The sequence below is a fragment of the Ornithodoros turicata genome, unplaced genomic scaffold (assembly GCF_037126465.1).
Source record: "Ornithodoros turicata isolate Travis unplaced genomic scaffold, ASM3712646v1 Chromosome58, whole genome shotgun sequence".
NCBI lineage: Eukaryota > Metazoa > Arthropoda > Arachnida > Ixodida > Argasidae > Ornithodoros > Ornithodoros turicata.
In genome coordinates this window covers 129,706-147,477 of record NW_026999385.1, presented here as the reverse complement: position 1 = coordinate 147,477, position 17,772 = coordinate 129,706, and the positions used below count along the sequence as shown (strand labels likewise).

The 17,772-nt window shown below is 50.5% G+C and overlaps 1 protein-coding gene across 2 annotated transcripts in view; it reads right to left on the bottom strand.

Annotated features, from left to right (window-relative positions):
• LOC135374441 (venom metalloproteinase BumaMPs1-like) overlaps positions 1 to 17,772 on the bottom strand; it is a 93,423-nt gene that overhangs the window by 38,294 nt on the left and 37,357 nt on the right. For both annotated transcript variants that reach the window (XR_010416901.1, XM_064607402.1), the window contains exon 3: positions 17,526 to 17,692. Coding sequence is in view for 1 of the 2 variants with exons in the window: in XM_064607402.1 (XP_064463472.1) it covers positions 17,526 to 17,692 (167 nt within the window). In the remaining variant the exon portion in view is untranslated. The remainder of the gene's footprint in view (positions 1 to 17,525; positions 17,693 to 17,772) is intronic.

Genomic DNA, 17,772 nt, shown 5'->3' with positions numbered 1-17,772 from the left:
CTTTTGCGAGAGTGGATACGCAAGCTAAGCATCAATCTCAACTAGCTGTTTGTTGGTTCCATTAGCTCAATCGCTGCGTTGGACGAGATTCTGGGGGCATACGAAGATCTTTTTCGCAATCAGCTCGGTAGATGTACCAAGACCTTGGTTCATCTCCATCTCAAAAACGACGCTCAGCCAAAGTTTTTCAAGCCACGACCGATTCCTTTTGCGACTCGTGAGGCAGTACAAGCTGACCTACAACGTCAGGTAAAGAATGGCCTGCTGGAACCAGTTGAGGTGTCGGAATGGGCTACCCCCATTGTGGTTGTTCCGAAGCCGAATGGAGCTGTTCGAGTCTGTGGTGATTTCAGCGTCACAGTGAATCCCCAGATTGAGATCGCGCAGTATCCTTTGCTCGAACGGAAGAGCTGTTGGCAGTGCTAAATGGAGGCCAGAAGTTCACCAAATTGGACTTGTCTGAGGCGTACCTCCAGATGGAGTTGGATGACGAAGCCAAGAGGATATTGGTAATCAACGCGCACAAAGGCTTATATCGGTTCAATCGATTGCCGTTTGGCATCGCATCTGCCCCTGCGGTGTTTCAGCGCACAATGGAGCAAGTGATTGCCGGAATTCCGTCTGTCACTTGCTATCTGGACGACATAATTGTCACTGGCAAGAACGACACGGAGCATCTCAAGAACTTTGAGCAAGTCTTAGAGCGCCTTCGACAGTTTGGTTTCACACTGAAGAAGGAGAAGTGTGCCTTCATGCAGCACCAGGTGGAATACTTGGGACATGTTGTTACACCGGAGGGATTTCTACCATCTGCCAAGAAGGTGTCGGCAATTTTGAACATGCCTCCTCCCACGCAAGTGTCAGAGTTACGGGCGTTTCTCGGCATGATTCAGCACTACGCAAAGTATTTGTCCTCGTTGGCGGACGCCTGCGCTCCGCTTAACAATTTACTCAGGAAATCTGTGCCATGGCAATGGTCGGCGTCTTGCGTGGATGCGTTTGAGGCAATCAAGAAGATGCTCACTTCTGCCCAAATTCTCACACACTACGATCCGCGCAAGGATATCTTCCTTGCCGTGGATGCTTCTTCGAAGGGGCTTGGTGCAGTCATCTACCATCGTATTAACGGCCAAGATCGACCGATTGCACATGCATCAAAGACATTGACACCAGCTGAGACCAAATACGCTCAGATAGAGCGGGAAGCCCTTGCCATTATCTTTGGGGTCAAGAAGTTTCACCAATATTTGTGAGGGCGAAGGTTTACGCTTTTCACAGACCACAAGCCTTTAACGGTGATTTTCGGGTCTAAGAAAGGCATTCCCGTTACTACAGCAAGTCGTCTACAGCGGTGGGCAATCATCCTCATGAGCTATTCATTTGATATACAATTCAAGTCTACGAACAACATCGCCAATGCTGATGGACTATCCAGGCTTCCAGAGGGCCCCGATTTGACGTTTGATGAGCAAATGCAGCGAGGAATTTTCAACGTCGAGGACGAAGAGATTAACGCGGTACACGACTTTCATATGTCTACTCTGCCAGTCACCGCTAAGCATATCGCAGACGCCACTCAGAAAGATCACTGCTTGGCGCAAGTCTTGGAGTTTATTGTCAATGGCTGGCCAAAGAATCCGGAGCCACAGTTTGCCATATATTTTCAGAAGCCAACTGAGCTGACATCTCACAGAGGATGTGTCCTTTGGGGACTGCGCACCGTGATTCCGGAGAAGTATCGAGCGGATTTGCTGGACACTCTACATGATTGTCATGTTGGACAGACCAAAATGAAAATGCTCGCCCGCTCATACTTGTGGTGGCCAGGTCTTGACAAGGATATTGAAGCAAAGGTGCGACATTGCGATCAATGTGCATCCGTCGCGGCACAAGAATCTCCGGTGCCACTTCATCAGTGGGAGTCACCAGAGAAGCCCTGGTGTCGACTGCATGCTGATTTTGCAGAGCTGCAAGGGAATCATTATTTTGTCTTAGTAGATGCTTTCAGCAAGTGGCCAGAAGTTGTGCGCATGGTGTCTACCACAGCAATCAAGACTATTGACGTGTTGAAAGACATCTTTCTTCACAATGGTCTTCCCGAGGTACTGGTGTCGGACAATGGCCCTCCTTTCACCAGTCAACATTTCGAACGTTTCTTGTCGGAACAAGGAATTCATCATGTTCGGACACGTCCATATCATCCCAAGTCGAACGGTCAAGCAGAGAACTTTGTCCGAACTTTAAAAGCTGCGGTGTCCCGTTCAAGTGTGGAGGACAGGGAGGTTTTGAGAAGTTTCATTTTCAAATACCGGGTTACCCCACATGCATCGACCGGCCGTCCACCATGTGAGTTACTCAACAATCGGCATTATCGGTCCGTGCTGGATCTTGTACGGCCCGCTGGCCCGTCTTCATCTCCTCCTGCAAGAGACGTCGCCGCTTAGGAACGTCAGAAGCGATGTCACGGCAAACGAGTACGAGACAGATCTTTTGGGTCCAACACGTGTGTCTGGATGCATGACCCACACAAAAAGGGACACTGGAGTAGTGCGACCATTGTGGGCCAGGAGGGGAAGGTTATATTCCGAGTGCGAGACGCTGATGGTAAGATGCATCGCGTACATAAAGATCATCTGAAGCAAAGGGGAAGACTTCAATCCTGGGAGGACGAACTTCCTAGGGCATTGCCTGCCTCTTGTCTCTCACCAGACTGCCTTTTGCCATTCCCAGAAGTCAATGACACCTTCACCTCCTGTGGCGACAACCAGACATCAACTGAACCGTCTCCCGTTCGCAGGCCAACGTCGGCACCAGGAAACGAAGCAACGGGACCGGACAGCAGTGGACGCCGCTACCCCTTACGGGATCGTCATCCTGTCGACCGCTACGGCTCGATCTAAAGGGGGAGGTATTGTGGTGGCGCCACTGGTGGCTAATGAAGAAGCGCGAGAGCGCGTACTTTATGTTCTCATATCTGGACTTGGCTGCGTACTGATCACAGGATGTTTATTCCCTGCATCTCATGTCACAGTCATTAAACGGTTACACACCCACGGCTATCTCAGGCTCCAGACACGTTCGCACTTTTGAAGAAGCACAAACGCTTCTTACGTCGGCTCGCATACAAAAAGATTCACAAGAATCCGCAACGTTTGAAGCGCTATCCGTCTCAGCAGCGAGGGTAGGGTGTTCTTTCGTCGGTGGTTCCTCTCCCGCTTTCCGCGGTGTTGAACCTGTAGCGTGCAGTGGACAATGACGAAGATGGCCACGCGCCTGGAGCACCTGCCTCAGTTCCACCGGCGCGGCCATGGAGATCTGATTGGTTGAATGTAGCCGACAGCGAGTCAGGAAATGAAGATGTTCATTTGAAGCCGTCTGGCTACCAACTGAACATCTTCGTTTCCTGACTCGCTGTCGGCTACATTTGGTGAGCCGAACGATGAACATCAAGTTTGGAGCAATTCGACGCTTTACCATCCCAAATTTTTGACAAAATCGACTAACACTACCACAGCGCTCTATCCATGGAAGCCACCGCCATTACTCGGCTCACGACGACAGCATCACGACTGCCCTTCTCCTGTCGACTGACTCGCCGACCGCTCACGTACCGCCTCCCTCCATGGTACCGATTCGGACGACCATGCAACGATCCGACCGCTCACTGGTCATGCCATCCTCGAACCGACTATCGCTTGATGGCTTCCAGGGACCGCCCTGCGCTATGCACGGACCCTGGCACACTCACGACCCGCCGCTTCCTTTGTGCCTCTCGACGCTCATTCGCAACCGGCTGCGCCACCAGAGCAAAGACGCCACGGGACGCAATAGCCGGCGTTTCGGCAGTTTACCCGGCACTCCTCACGGGTACGCAGCCTCACTTTCTGGGACCCTACAAGCTCTCGCTCCTGTGCCGGTTGTGGCACCCAGGCCACGACTCTGACGCACAACGATTCGCCCCTCATCTGTCTCGCTCATCGAGAGGTTCTCGCAACGGGTATTGTGCCATACCACGAATACATCCAGTAGTGCACGTCATCCACGGGCGCTCTTTCTCTCTCCCTCTGGTGTAGACGTAGTTCACCGTTCTTCTTTCTCGCCACACCGCGTCTGGGGGGGAGCACTGTAGCGGGCCGTGGACAATGATGAAGATGGCCACGCGCCTGGAGCACCTGTCTCAGTTCCACCGGCGCGGCCGTGGAGATAGGCCACCATCATCGCCTCTCCGTGGCATACCATTATCGTCGGTCGGGACTCATGTGGAGGAAGACTATCGTCCTCTACATTTGATGACCCGAACGTCCGTGGGAATAAGGTGGCTTCATCGGTGGAACGTACTGTGGAACCCTGAAGTTCACGCCGCATTCCTTCAGATCAAGGACGCCTTGTCACGCTTGACCATGCTCTACCACCCCAAGCACGACGCCCCCACGGCCCCAATGATCGATGCATCTGGAATAGCCGTCAGCGGTGTTCTCTAGCAGAGGGTAGACGGCGTTTGGCGACCCGTTGCTTTCTTCTCCAAAGGCCTCAAGCCTCTGGAGAAGAAGTACAGCAGCTTCGGCAGAGAACTGCTGGCCGCCTATCTCGCCGTGTGTTTGATGACCCTTAACTTCCTCTACTTCTCGGCCTATCTCGCCATGTGTCACTTTCGCCATTTTCTGGAGGGCCGCCCATAACGGATCATAAGCCTCTCACGTACCCGTTCACCTCGGCCAGCACACTCTACTCTCCTCGAGAGATACGTCACCTATCGTTTCTTGCCGAGTCTTCGACCGACGTGCAGCATGTCAACGGCACCGAGAACGGCCCTGCCGACGCTCTCAGCCACGTGGAAGCTGTATCCGCCTCGCCACTGTCTCCCGAGGCCCTCGCCACCACCCAAGCCGCTGACTATGAGCTACAGCGCTTGCGTAAGCGGGGCAACTCATCTCTGAAGTTCACGGACATTCCGATTCTTGGATGAGACCTCCAACTTTGCTGTGACTCCTCGAAAGCGCAGCCGAGACCTTTTGTTGCAGAAGTGTACCGCCGACCGGTGTTTGCGGCCTTGCACGGCCTGGCGCACCCAGGGGTACGCACCACCAAATGCCTCGTTGCTGCACGCTATGTTTGGCCATCGATGCACAGAGACGTTACAACTTGGGTCCGCACATGCATATCGTGCCAATGGTCAAAAGTCTACCTCCATACCGTGTCACCTCGTGGCAAGTTCGACCTCCCGGACGCATGTTTCGACGTCGTGTACGTTGACATTGTCAGCCCCCTCCCCGTCTCAGGCGGGTGTTGCTTCATCTTAACAGCCGTCGACAGGTACACAAGGTGGCCTGAGGCCACGCCCATCCCTGACTCCACCGCCGAAACTGTCGCTTCAGCTTTCCTCGCTACATGGGTTGCACGTTTCGGCGTTCCTAGTCAAGTGACCACGGCCGCCAATTCGAGAGCAATCTCTTTTCATCCTTCACGCGGCTCATCGGCACGTCCCGCATACGTACGATGCCTTATCACCCTGCGTCCAACGGCCTTGTCGAGCGGCTCCACCGCACCCTTAAGGTTCCTCTAACTACATTCAAAGACAGAGTTCATTGGACAGACCATCTTCCAATCGCCCTCCTCGGCATTCGTACCTCCCTCAAACCCGACCTCGGGTGTAGCTCGGCAGAACTGCTCTACGGACGTACCCTCCATCTGCCTGGAGCATTTTTGTTCCCCAGCAGTCCTGACGCGACCCGTGTCATGGCTCCGGATTTCCTACAACGCCTGTGACGCAGCTTTGACCTCATCCGCCCTGTTCCACCCCGTACCGCGTCGTCCCGGAAGCCTTACGTCTCCCAAGCCCTCGATGACGCTACCCACATTTTCATCCGTACAGACGCCGCATGCAGGCCACTGACGCCCTTCTACATTGGTCCCCACCTCGTTCTTGAACGCGCCGGCAAGAACATTCGCGTCAGCGTGCACGGCAAGGATGACACAGTAAGCGTCGACTGTGTGAAGCCAGCCTTCATTGAGAACCGGTCCGTCGCCGACCAGCCTGAAGTTTCCTCCTACATGTCACCCAGCAACACCGCCCCGCAACCACCCTAGCGGAAACCAAAGACCGTCACCTGGTCAGTCAGCACCAAGCTGCCTCTAGCGGGGGAGGCAATGTAGCGGCCGCAGCACCATCGCGCCGGCCTCACAGCGCGCGACCCCCGAAAATTAACACCCTGCCTCCGTGCCGGTGTTCTTCAGTTGGTAGCCAGACGGCTTCAAATAAATATCTTAGTTTCCTGACTCGCTGTCGGCTACATTTGGTGACCCGAACGATGAACATCAAGCTCAGAGCAATTCGGCCCTTCACCATGCTTCCTTTGTGCCTGTCGACCCTCATTCGCAGCCGGCCACGACACCAGAGCAAAGTGTGGCCGCCGACGCCACGGCACGCAATAGCCGGTGTCTCGGCAGTTTTCCCGGCAGTCCTCACGGGTACGCAGCCTCACTTTCTGGGACCCTACGAGCTCTCGCTCCCGTGCCGGTTGCGGCACCCCAGGCCACGACTCTGACACCCAACGATTCGCCCCTCATCTGTCCCGCTCATCGGGAGCTTCTCGCAACGGGTATTGTGCCATACCACGAATACGTCCAGTAGTGCACGTCATCCATGGGCGCCCTTGCTCTCTCCCTCCGGTGTAGACGTAGTTCACCGTTCTTCTTTCTCGCCGTTCCGCGTCTGGGGAGGAGCACTGTAGCGGGCCGTGGACAATGACGAAGATGGCCACGTGCCTGGAGCACCTGCCTCAGTTCCACTGGCGCGGCCATGGAGATAGGCCACCATCATCGCCTGTCCGTGGCATACCATTATCGTCGGTTGAGACTCATGTGGAGAAAGACTATCTTCCTCTACAAACCTTTTCGCCAATGGCCGAGAAAATTGAAGTGACCGGCTCTATTGGAAACATTCTTTCCTAGAAGGAGAGTGATGACGACAAAGTGAAACTCATACTGCAGGCACTGTATCGCATACTCAAGCAGTACGGATTCGATCCCTACGACAATAAAAACAAGGTGTCCGACTCTACAAATGACTTTGACTATTTGCTCCTCTGTCCAGAGGTGGACGAAGAGGAAGCGGAAAGGGTCGTCTCGGAAGGTTATTTCCTGGGTTTTTCGGGAACCTCGATTTTTGCATCTTGCCTTTCATATCTGATATTTAAAAAATCGTTGCTTATGCTGAGATCCATCAAACTGACTTTACAGCGATTCAAGAGCTGAAGCAGGCTGTCGAAAGCTACCAGCATTGAGTTTATTCGACGAAAACTTATCCATGCTGGCGTTCGAGAGGAGGTGGACGTAGATGTCTGACAACATTTCCCAATCTTGACCATGTGGCTGCTCGGAACCCAACTGTCAACCCAACTGTGTTCTCTGTCGTAACCGAACCGGCGAACAAAGGAGAAGCTTTGACCGTTCACTTTCTTCTTTCTCAGCACTTTCATTACTGGCCGAGGCTGATTGGCGTCTGGGGTTACGACGAGTACCTCCTCCAGGTTGAAAGATCCGTCCACTTCCTTGCCCAGAAAATCTTCTAGATGCATGACGGGAGGGGACGTGTCTCTCAGCCGGGAGATGGTGAAAATCTGAGGCGACCAACTTCCTTCTGAGCTCTTTTGAAAACCTTTTCTGTGCAGTAGGACCCTCACTTTATCCCCAACTTTGAGCTTCTTTTCCACGGAGGGTACGACGGGCTTCCCATTTATCTTATTGAACAATTCAAGTGCGTTTTCGGGCGTCACTTCGGACGGACTGATGCCGAACGTCCTGTGTTTGGTGTTGTTGTAGTCGCGCACGATATTGAGAAGCATGGAAACGAAGTGGTATTTTCCGGTTACTCTAAAATAACGGAATATTCTGTCGTGCAACGTCCTTATGACTCATTCTGCTTTTATACAGAGATGAGAGCAGGATATGAAAATTCGTACCCACAACCGCACCGCACCACACTCATCCTTACCTGTGATGCTTTGATTACAGGAGAGAAGGTGGAAAACATGAGGACCTTCTTTCGTGCCAGATACTCCTTGACGGTCTTGTTGTAGAATTCCCCTCCTCTGTTGCAAAAGATGTGTGTGTAGGTACGCTACCTCTCCGAAAAAGTCTTGTCATGGCCCTTTTCATTTCGCCGGGACATTTCATCTTTAGCGGGAGGGTGCGCAGAAAACAGGAGAGGGAATCAATCACCACGAGAATGTAGCGGTAGCTAGCATTGAACCTCTTGTATTTTGAAAAGTCAGCGAGATCTATTTGCCACATGTTGTTTATCTTGGGCGCGATGATGCGTCTCCTATTAAACTTTCTTCTCACCGGATGGTGAAGCGTGTGGGCGCCCAGCTTTCTGAGAATGGTGAGAGCCTTCTTTTTGCTCAAGTGATGCACTTTTCTATAGCAGTCCACTCCCCTCAAACCACCCTCTGGTTTCTCATATCCCCCCATCGGCGGCTCTCGTCCTGAAGCAGTTCCCTTCATACTACCTTATCGGTTCACTGGATTTCTACCCGTCCGCTGGCGGTTAGCAGGCTCCTTTATTTTATTTTAATCGGGATTTTCTTTTATCTTTTGTCGGGACTGCATCCTTCGCCAGAGATGCTCTCTGCGGCGCACTAACAAGTACAGGTCCTTCATAGACTGCTTCCCACGACTTCGATATGAACCGCGGTTCGAAGTGTTTCTCACAAACGTAGTCTGTTGACTGGAGCCTTTACGTGGAATTGCATGTCGCCAAACGTTTAGGCAGGTTTTTTCCTTAGGAGCCACAAACAGCGTCACCCTTTCCGTGCATATTCTGTATCCGGAGTTGCACCGCGGAACGAAGCACGTGTCACCCATAACTTCAGTGTGTCATGCCTAGAACTTTCTCTGACACATGGCCGTCAGGGGCTTCTCACTAAGCAAAACAGTAACGAAATGCAGAATAATAGAGGAAAAAGCTACACACTGACACCCTTCCGCACGCATGGAACTACACCGAACAACACGAAATGAGCCCCCCAGATCGGTGCTGTGCTCTAGGGGCAAACAGTAACGAAATGCAGAATAATAGAGGAAAAACTACACGCTGACACCCTTCCGCACGCATGGAACCACACCGAACAACAAGAAATGAGCCCCCCAGATCGGTGCTGTGCTCTAGTGGAAGGAGTGCAAAGCGCAGACAAATTTTCACACGACGGCTGCGCGACTGATGCGCGGCGTTACTACACCTGATTATCTTACACCGTGACCTCTGGAGAGAGGCGCAAATACTCAAAGTCATTTGTAGCATCGGATGCCTTCTTTTTATTATCGTGGGGATCGAATCCGTACTGCTTGAGTATGCGATACAGTGCCTGCAGTATCAGTTTCACTTCGACGTCGTCACTCCCCTTCGAGGAACGAATGTTTCCAATGGAGCCAGTCACTTCAATTAGTGATGGGCCGAGAATCAATGATTCGTTCTTGGTGAACGAATGAATCGAGTGAATGAACTTGAACTGAGTGAATCAATTCACCTCTCCTAAAAAGATTCATTCATTGATTCACCTTCAATGAGGGTCATCAAAAACTACAAAGAAAAAGAGGAAACATTCTGATTTGAAAACATTTGACAGAGGTATGCGCGGCGTCATCTCTGAATACGAACTGGAATCACAGCACATATCCACAGTGACGTGAGCATGCACGCACACGCTGTGGTCGTACGGTACTCTATGGTGAAGGCAGCACGCAAGCGAGACCGAATCAAACGAACGTATCAATTGAATCGGGATTCAGTTTGAGTGGTCTGAGTCGTATGAATCACGACTGGCTGCTGTGCTGCTCTCCTCGAGTCGAAGTGACTCGTTTGCTGTGCGTGTTACATCACTGATTCATGTAGCAGTCTGTTCGCTTCGGACAGTTCGAGTTCGAGGGAGAATCTTTGTATGGTCGTGCTTGTGTGGCTCACCGATTCATTGAGTGATCCATTTGCGATGGAAGTCGGTTTGGGGCTTCGGTTGTGCGGTGTGCTCGTGGGGGGCTCACTGAATAGTGTTCTGATATGTTTGCTTCACGCCGGTTGCTGGGGAATAATTCTCACTCTGCGTCACTGATTCATGACTTGATTCGTTCCCTTCGGGCTATTCTGGCACTGTTGGTTCGCGCTTCCTGGCGTGATCCACGGAATGGTCTGGCCACTCCTGATCGTGTGTGTGGGGACGGGGCTTGAATTGGTTTGCTGATGATTGTGAAAGTGTTGAAAGTGTTTGCTGATAAAAGTGTTCCTTGGCTGATCCTTCACTGGGGATGGATCCGTTCGGCACCTAACGAGATAACTATCTCATTGAGCGGTCTTAATTAGTAGGAGCCCTGGCGCGTCCATTCAAAACTGGATGCAACTGTTGCCATGGTCGTTGTGAAGGACTTGGTGTTGGCTAGTCCCAGGCTGAAGTTCAAGGTTGGGGTATGTTCATCGACGTGTGCTATCTTCTGTGAGCCGCCGGGCTCTCAGCGACGTGTTTGTGCCGGTGGGCAGACTGAATTTTCATGCATATGTTTGGAAGACAGGGTGGTCGTGCAGACTGTGAAGTGTGAACGCTAGTAGGCATATGTCGATTTTTGTAATTATTAGGCATCATTGGTGGCTCGTCCAGATTCCTGGTTCCTGTGTGATACAGTACTGATATATATGACAAGAGCGTGAAAGCAAGTGTAGCTGAGTCGATGAAAGCTCAATGCACGTGGGAACGCAAAACGAAACTGTTCTCTGCAGGTCCATTTTTTTATTTCGTGTTTCTTCATTTCTTTTGAGTGCCTTGCTGATTGTGAGTATGTTATAACAAGCAGAGATAACCACAGCAATGTGAGACTGCCAGAACACGCCTCTCTTCTCTTGACTCTTTCTTTATAATAAATGTGAGGTGACCGGTCACATGACTTGATCATGTCATCGCGTCACGTGGCGTCATGACGTCAATGAATCACTGAACGAATCTTTTGAACGAATCGCTAAAACGAACTGAATCAAATGAGTCAATAACTAACTTCAATTTTCTTGGCCATTGGTGAAAAGGTTCAACACGGCAGACAGCAGGAGAGGAACCACCGACGAAAGAACACCCTGCCCTCGCTGCTGAGACAGATACCGCTTCAACCGTTGCGGATTCTTGTGAATCTTTTTGTAGGCGAGCTGACGTAAGAAGCGTTTGTGCTCCTTCAAATGCAGCGTTTGTGCTCCTTCAAACGTGTCTGGAGCCAAAGCAATCTTTCCGTTCAATACATTGAGACAAATTTGGGAGAGGTGTTTCATGTCAGACGAGGAAGAACGTCTCAAGACGTTGCGACGCTGCGGAGGGGGTAGAGTTGAGAGCACTTTGAGTAAAGTGAGGTGAGGACGGAGATTCATTTTGGAGCGTAGATATTTTGATGTTCTTCCAGAAAGATATTGCTATGCAACCTGTGATCGTTGTGCACATAGTTGTGAAGATCCATGAATAAATAAGCGCGGGGTGACGACATCGCTTGTTTATATGCGTCCAGAAAATACTCCAATCTTTCTCTACGAAATAGCTGTTGCCCAAAATCTTCCATCTGGTGGACGCTGCGCAAGGTGCGCCACAGGACGACGTAACTGGCATTGTAGGATATACGAGGGGTGTTTAAGTCAAACCGGGACTTTCTGTCTCCTGAGTGTACAAATGGCTCGCGCTATTCCTTTTTCATCATTTTCACATGCGACAGGCCTCCGCGTTCACCACGTGGTCGTCCAAAGTTTCAGCATAACAGAAGACACATGCTGAACAAGATGGCCGACAGCAATGTAAGCGCGCACATTGAACAGTGAATTGTCATGAAGTTTCTCGTGAATGAAGGCGTAAAGTCATCTGAAATTGACAGAAGACTTCAGGCTCAGTATGGCCACGATACACTTAGCCACAGCAAAGCGTTTGAGTGGTGCAAACGATTCCGAGACGGCCGTACATCAGTGCAGGACGATTCCAGACGGAACGGCTCAGAGCCCACTGTCAGAGTTCCTGAGAACATCCAACTTGTGGAGCGCCCGATCCTCAAAAACAAACGGATAACATGTCTCGAACTGGCTCAAAAGACGAACCTTTCTGTGGGAACGTTGAACAGTATCATTCATGAACACCTCCAGTTTCGGAAAGCCGGGCCTCATCACCAAAGAAGTCCTCCTCCTACAGGACAATGCACGCCCTTATACCGCACATCTCACGATAGGCACCTTACAGGAACTTGGGTGGGGGTTGCTGTGACATCCCCCTTACAGTCCAGACCTCGCCCCCAGCCATTTCCATCTCTTCGGTCCACTGATGGCGTTCCTTGGGGGCTGCGACTTCAGCTGCGACGACGAGGTCAAGAATACGGTCCGATCATGGCTGCTACGCGCCGGTAAGTATTTCTATGCTCCTGGCATCCAAGCCCTCGTGAAACGCTGGGACAAGTGCATTAGTGCAGCTGGAGATTACGTTGAAAAATCAAACTAATTTCTCGCCTGTAAGTTCATTTTACTTTTGCGAAAAAGGAAAAGTCCCGGTTTGACTTGAACGCCCCCCGTAGTTCTAAAATGGCTACCGTTGAATAATTTGTTTTGAATGAGTAAGAAGATCGACGCGCTGGCATGGTGAGAACCTCGCATGAACAGATTGGTAACCTCCTTCAAGGAATCGGTGTCGGTCACGTGATCGTCGACGACGATGAGCGTAGCACGCGACATGTCTCGCTCTCATGGTAGCTCCTTGGTACATTTTACAGAGTCACCAAATTCGTCCTGCATGGTCAGCAAAGCATATTTCTGCTTGTAGAATATTTGCGACAGTGGAGTGTCCACGACGTCATTCAGGTTCCTCAACACGTTCGCTACGAACGTGGATTTACCGCACATGGATGGACCACTTAAAATACAGTGAAAAGGATGGGGGAAACGAAAAGGTTCGGGGGAAGACATGGTGCATGTGTACACGTTACACAAAGAAAAAGAAGAGACTGAGCCTCGTAAAGAAATGTATCTCTTTTATTTACATGTCGTCCTCTAGATCCGAACTGCGTTCCCAATACAGATTATCCAGTGTGAAGTTGGACTTCTTTTTCGTCAGTCTGTCCACCGCTAAGATGTGGTCGAGCATCTTCATCTTGTCCTGGCACATTTCTTGATGTGCTTGCAACCATTCCAGGTGGTGGACTTGAAAGGCTTCCTCGATGATGCCGCGAATAAATTAACGAAGTTCTTCGTTTTTGTCTTTCCCTGGCGACGACGAAAAACACATGAGAATATACCACACATGACGTTTTCCACGTATTGGTCAGAATGATGATGAGATAGCAGTGCACGCTGCATTTTGAAATAATGCGCGCAAAGAAACGAGAGGGAAACCTAAACGGAGAAGCAACCTGTTGCCAGTAGGAGTGCGCGCACAGTGGAAGGAGAGAGCGAAACCGAAATGCGGAGTGCTCACGAGGAGATGACCGCTCGATGCCGGCCGGCCGCGGCGATGCAGAGGGCGCTAGGAGCATGCACGCACATGCGTAGCGGCCACGGAGAGGTGCTCCTGTCACTTGCACACTGGCTCTCATGTAGTGAGGACATGCGGTCAGTCGCTCTGCCGTCGTCGTGCCGCGTCAGTTGAGGCTTGGTAGTCGTCGGGACCGGATGCTCCGTCGCTGCGGGGGGATAGGTGAGTGATTTGCCGTGGCGGTTTTTCCCGATGTTTGCGCGGTTTTTACTGCGCTGGTGTTACGCATTTTCTTGCATGTTTGCCGTAACACATAGACCTTATTCCCTGTGTTTTGTACACACATGTTTAGACTTGTTTAGCAGTGACTTCCACGCCGTTGAGTTTTCGTAGCATCCTAAGCCTGTTCTCCGTGTTGTCACATGTTTAGTGCTGTGCGCCTAGCATTTTGTGGTTGTCGTCTTGTGTTAGCCGTTGAATTTCGTAGCGTTGTGCGGTGATGCTGTGGTTAGGCCTAATCGATAACCTTAAGCCTTTTCCCTGATGTGTAGTATTTTCTCCGTGCGGTCGCATGTTTGCCGTAGGGGTTAGGCCTTTTCCCCATGCTCTCGCATGCTTAGACTTGTTGAGCAGTGTTGCAATTTTACTTGCCGCTAGTACTTTGTTACCAGCTGCCGTGGCATAGTGGTTAAGATGATCGCTTTCCACGCCGACACTGGGATTTACACGGGTTCGAATCCTGTCACTGGCTGTGCTGTCTGAGGTTTTCCCTGTGTTTTCCAAAGGCTTTCCAGATAAATGTTTGCACAGTTCCCCCTAGAGTCGGCCCAGGATGCATACTAACCCTCTGTCCCCCACTCCTTCCTGCTGTCCTCTCTCCATCTGTCCAAGTTTGTATGTCGGTCATAGCCACAGTTGCTTCGTGGCACTAACACGAAATTTTAAAAAGAGTATTTTGTTCTTTCTCGCATAGAGCTATGATGGTGGTGCCATCTGGTGTGATGCCTTGCAAATAGGTGGCCTCCTGTCGTCGATCTCTGCAACTACCGGCCGTCAACAAGCAACATGGCGGTCGCTGGTCACTCGGGTGTTCCGGAGCGGTTTCTTCGACGCGGCATCGTTGATTTTCGAATAAATTGTTTCTCTCCACTGTATTTTTATCTGTTTTTTTCTTTTTATGACCACGCGTATCCAGAAACACACAGCTGATCTGGACACGAGTTAAATGCTCCCCAATTAGTGTGGTGACTCCCTGGAGGGTCCCGATTACTGTGGGGGTCGTAATTAGCTCTAATTGCTAATTTAATCGTGTTCAGACCAGCTGTGTGTTTCGGGATAATCGTGGTCAGTACTTACTACTTTCGATTGTTTCAGGTTATCGACGGTGGCCACAGCAGGCGTCACCGCTAGAGCCGATCTTGAATAGTTACGAGTTGGTGGATGCAGACCCACTGCGGAGCCTATGGAGCATGGTCGGTATGGTTCGAGGAAGGTTTTTCATGGGGAGAAGGGGGCGATCATGGTGCATGATGTTCCGTGTTCCAGCGTGGCGCAGTTCAACAAGCTGCTCATTGCCTGTCGCTATCGTCCGGAGTTGGCAAAATATTGCTGCAGCCAGGTGTGCCGAGGACGCCAGCTGGTCCGCCCTTGCGTTGCCGCCGACACCGACGTGGGACGGGATCCATGGGACGATGCCACCTCCGGTTTGTTTATGTTGAGCGCACGATCTTCTGATGCTTCGCGCTAAGATGTTGTCACACGTGGGGTTCGTCACGTGCCATAGAGCGCTTCTCGAACGTGTGATTAAACCCGGCGAACCCTCACAACTGAACTGCAGCGGATGAACCGGTAATCCCCGACCGAAAGTTTGAGAAGTTGCTCGTGCACAGGCCAATCAGTGAGGGGAGCATTGCCACGTGACTCCCGATGGCGTGATGTGATTTCGTCCGTGGCTTCATGGGCTCACATCCTGCAGGTTCAGCTGACAAATATATTTTTCTCTATACTAACGTCACACAAACATGTCAATAGCCATTTTTTAAAGATAATGATGTTATTTTGTCGTAAAAAACAGACAAAGATTTGATAAACAGCAGCTAAACAAAATACACCACCAGTTTGATTCGAAGCCACATTCTCTGGTTACCGTAAGGTTGCTTGTGGCCGAAGGTACCGAGTTGCTTTGTGTGAACGCGGTCTGGATATTGGTTATAAGATGTCGATTCGAGTTGCTGGAAACAGTTGCCCCGTGTGAGCGCTACCTTAGCAGCGCACGTGAGAGGGGTTCGTGGTGTGCGTTATCGATAGTCCGTGTACGATGTAGCGCTGGTTGTTTTTCGCTTTTACGGTTTTCAAAGACACTGTTCAACAACTTGCTTACACAGAATAGATGGGAGAACATTTTGTCGCGGAGAATGGGAACTGGACAACTCGACTGGAAACATTTCTTCCTTCCAGTGAAACTAACCCTAAACAGAGAATTCCCCCTAACAAGAGCACGTTTGGAGTTAGCCTCGCTAGGGGTCCTAAGCGCTCCCTCTGCACATGAGATGGGGAAATTCGTGGAATTCATGGGTTAGGAAAGAAGGGTTGAAAGCCCATATGGCAGGTGCCAATAAAGCGAGGTCGCTGTAAGGTCAGTCCAGGTCACTCAGCATGGAACATCCAGTTGATCTTATGTCCATACTTTTTCGCTATAGCGTTCCAATGGACTACAGCACGGGATGAGGAAGCTGACGCGTGAAGAAAACTGCAATACCTGAGTAACTTAGGTAGAGTTACATTTTACAGTTACTTTTAGCAAAAGTACATTTTACAGCTTCAAGAATGTTACTTTCACTGCACAGTAACTAGTTAACTATCTACTGGATAGGGTACGCCGCTCATAGACAAAGTTGCTTTGCGGTGTAACACGGAATTTAAAACTAATAACTAGTTGCAGCTGCTTGTAAGTTACGCGTAACTTATGGCGAATTCGACTAGTCGTTTTCGTGCAGCACAGAGCAGTCTAGCAGTCTGCCATTTGGTCGTGATGAAACTGCTTGCCGTAGTCGACCACGCTAAGGCAGGCAGCGTCAGGATTATCGCAGGATGTGGTAGAGGGAGTTTCAGTCGAGTGACGTCTGTCCTCGTTGGAATCTGGAATGAACATGGGTAGTAGGGCGAGAGGGGAGGCAGACAGCAGCAACAAAGAAAAAAGCTCTATTCATGACCGAAAAGAAAGAAGCAAGGAAGAGATAGAACAGGCTATAAAGGGGGGAGTGGTCTAGAACATTAAAAAGAAAAAAGAAGAGTTCAATAAAGGTGAATTGTTTCCGGCTGTTCATGACGGAAGTTAAGCTGAATATCTCTTATGAAGGTCACAAGGGCGGTTGTACGTTGGCTTCGTTCAGCAGGCGTCGTACCACCAAAGAGAATGTGGGAGAGGGACGATGAGGTGTGGCTGCAACGTGCTGGTGTTGGTTCAACCTAAAAACGAAGGAAGAGCGAACGGAAGGACCAATGAAACGCTACGCACGTCGGATTGAAGGCACTACAACGACCAGCGGAACTCGCCATTAGTTACTACCCAAGAGGGTTTGCAATGCTCTATATCCCCTATAGTCCTTGGCCCCTAGCCAATAGTCCTTAGCCCCTACGTCATCAGTTATTGCGTAACGCTGCCGCGCAAAGCATGCTGGTGGGCACCTATCAGCTCATCAGCTGATGTATTCTTCCTACTTATTGCCTACCACAGCAAAATATATCATCGAACATGTCTTATCGTGACGTCACGTGTTTATAAACAGAGGGTCGTCTATTCACGATTCCCGAATAAGATGCAGTTCATGTTACGCTAATCTTCACCGCAACCCACAGGGATTCTGAACAGAGCTTCAATATGTATGAGCAGCTACACAACGCTAGTACAACGTTTTCATAGTTTTCTTTTTCAGACCAATCCAAACCAGGTATTCGCGGTTGTCTTGTGGATGAGTGTACTTGGAAGCAGCAGGGTCAACAACTAAATAGCATTCATATCTGAAGTAAAGGTTGAAGTCGGTGGAAAGTATTACTCACCACTTGGCTTCGAATTCCATCACCATTGTCTTCGAGAAGTGTGAGGGTGTCCCCCAGAATAGTGGAAGTGCGCTCTAATGTGAGTGTAAGCGCCTTGTTAACTCGAAGTAGTTTGATGTCTCTGGTTTCATGAACTTTCGGATAGACGATAGACGATTCTAAACGGGCTAAGAATTGACATATAAGTTTGCGCGAACTGGGTTATCACACAACGGATTCAATGCGTGCAACAACAATAACAAAAAAA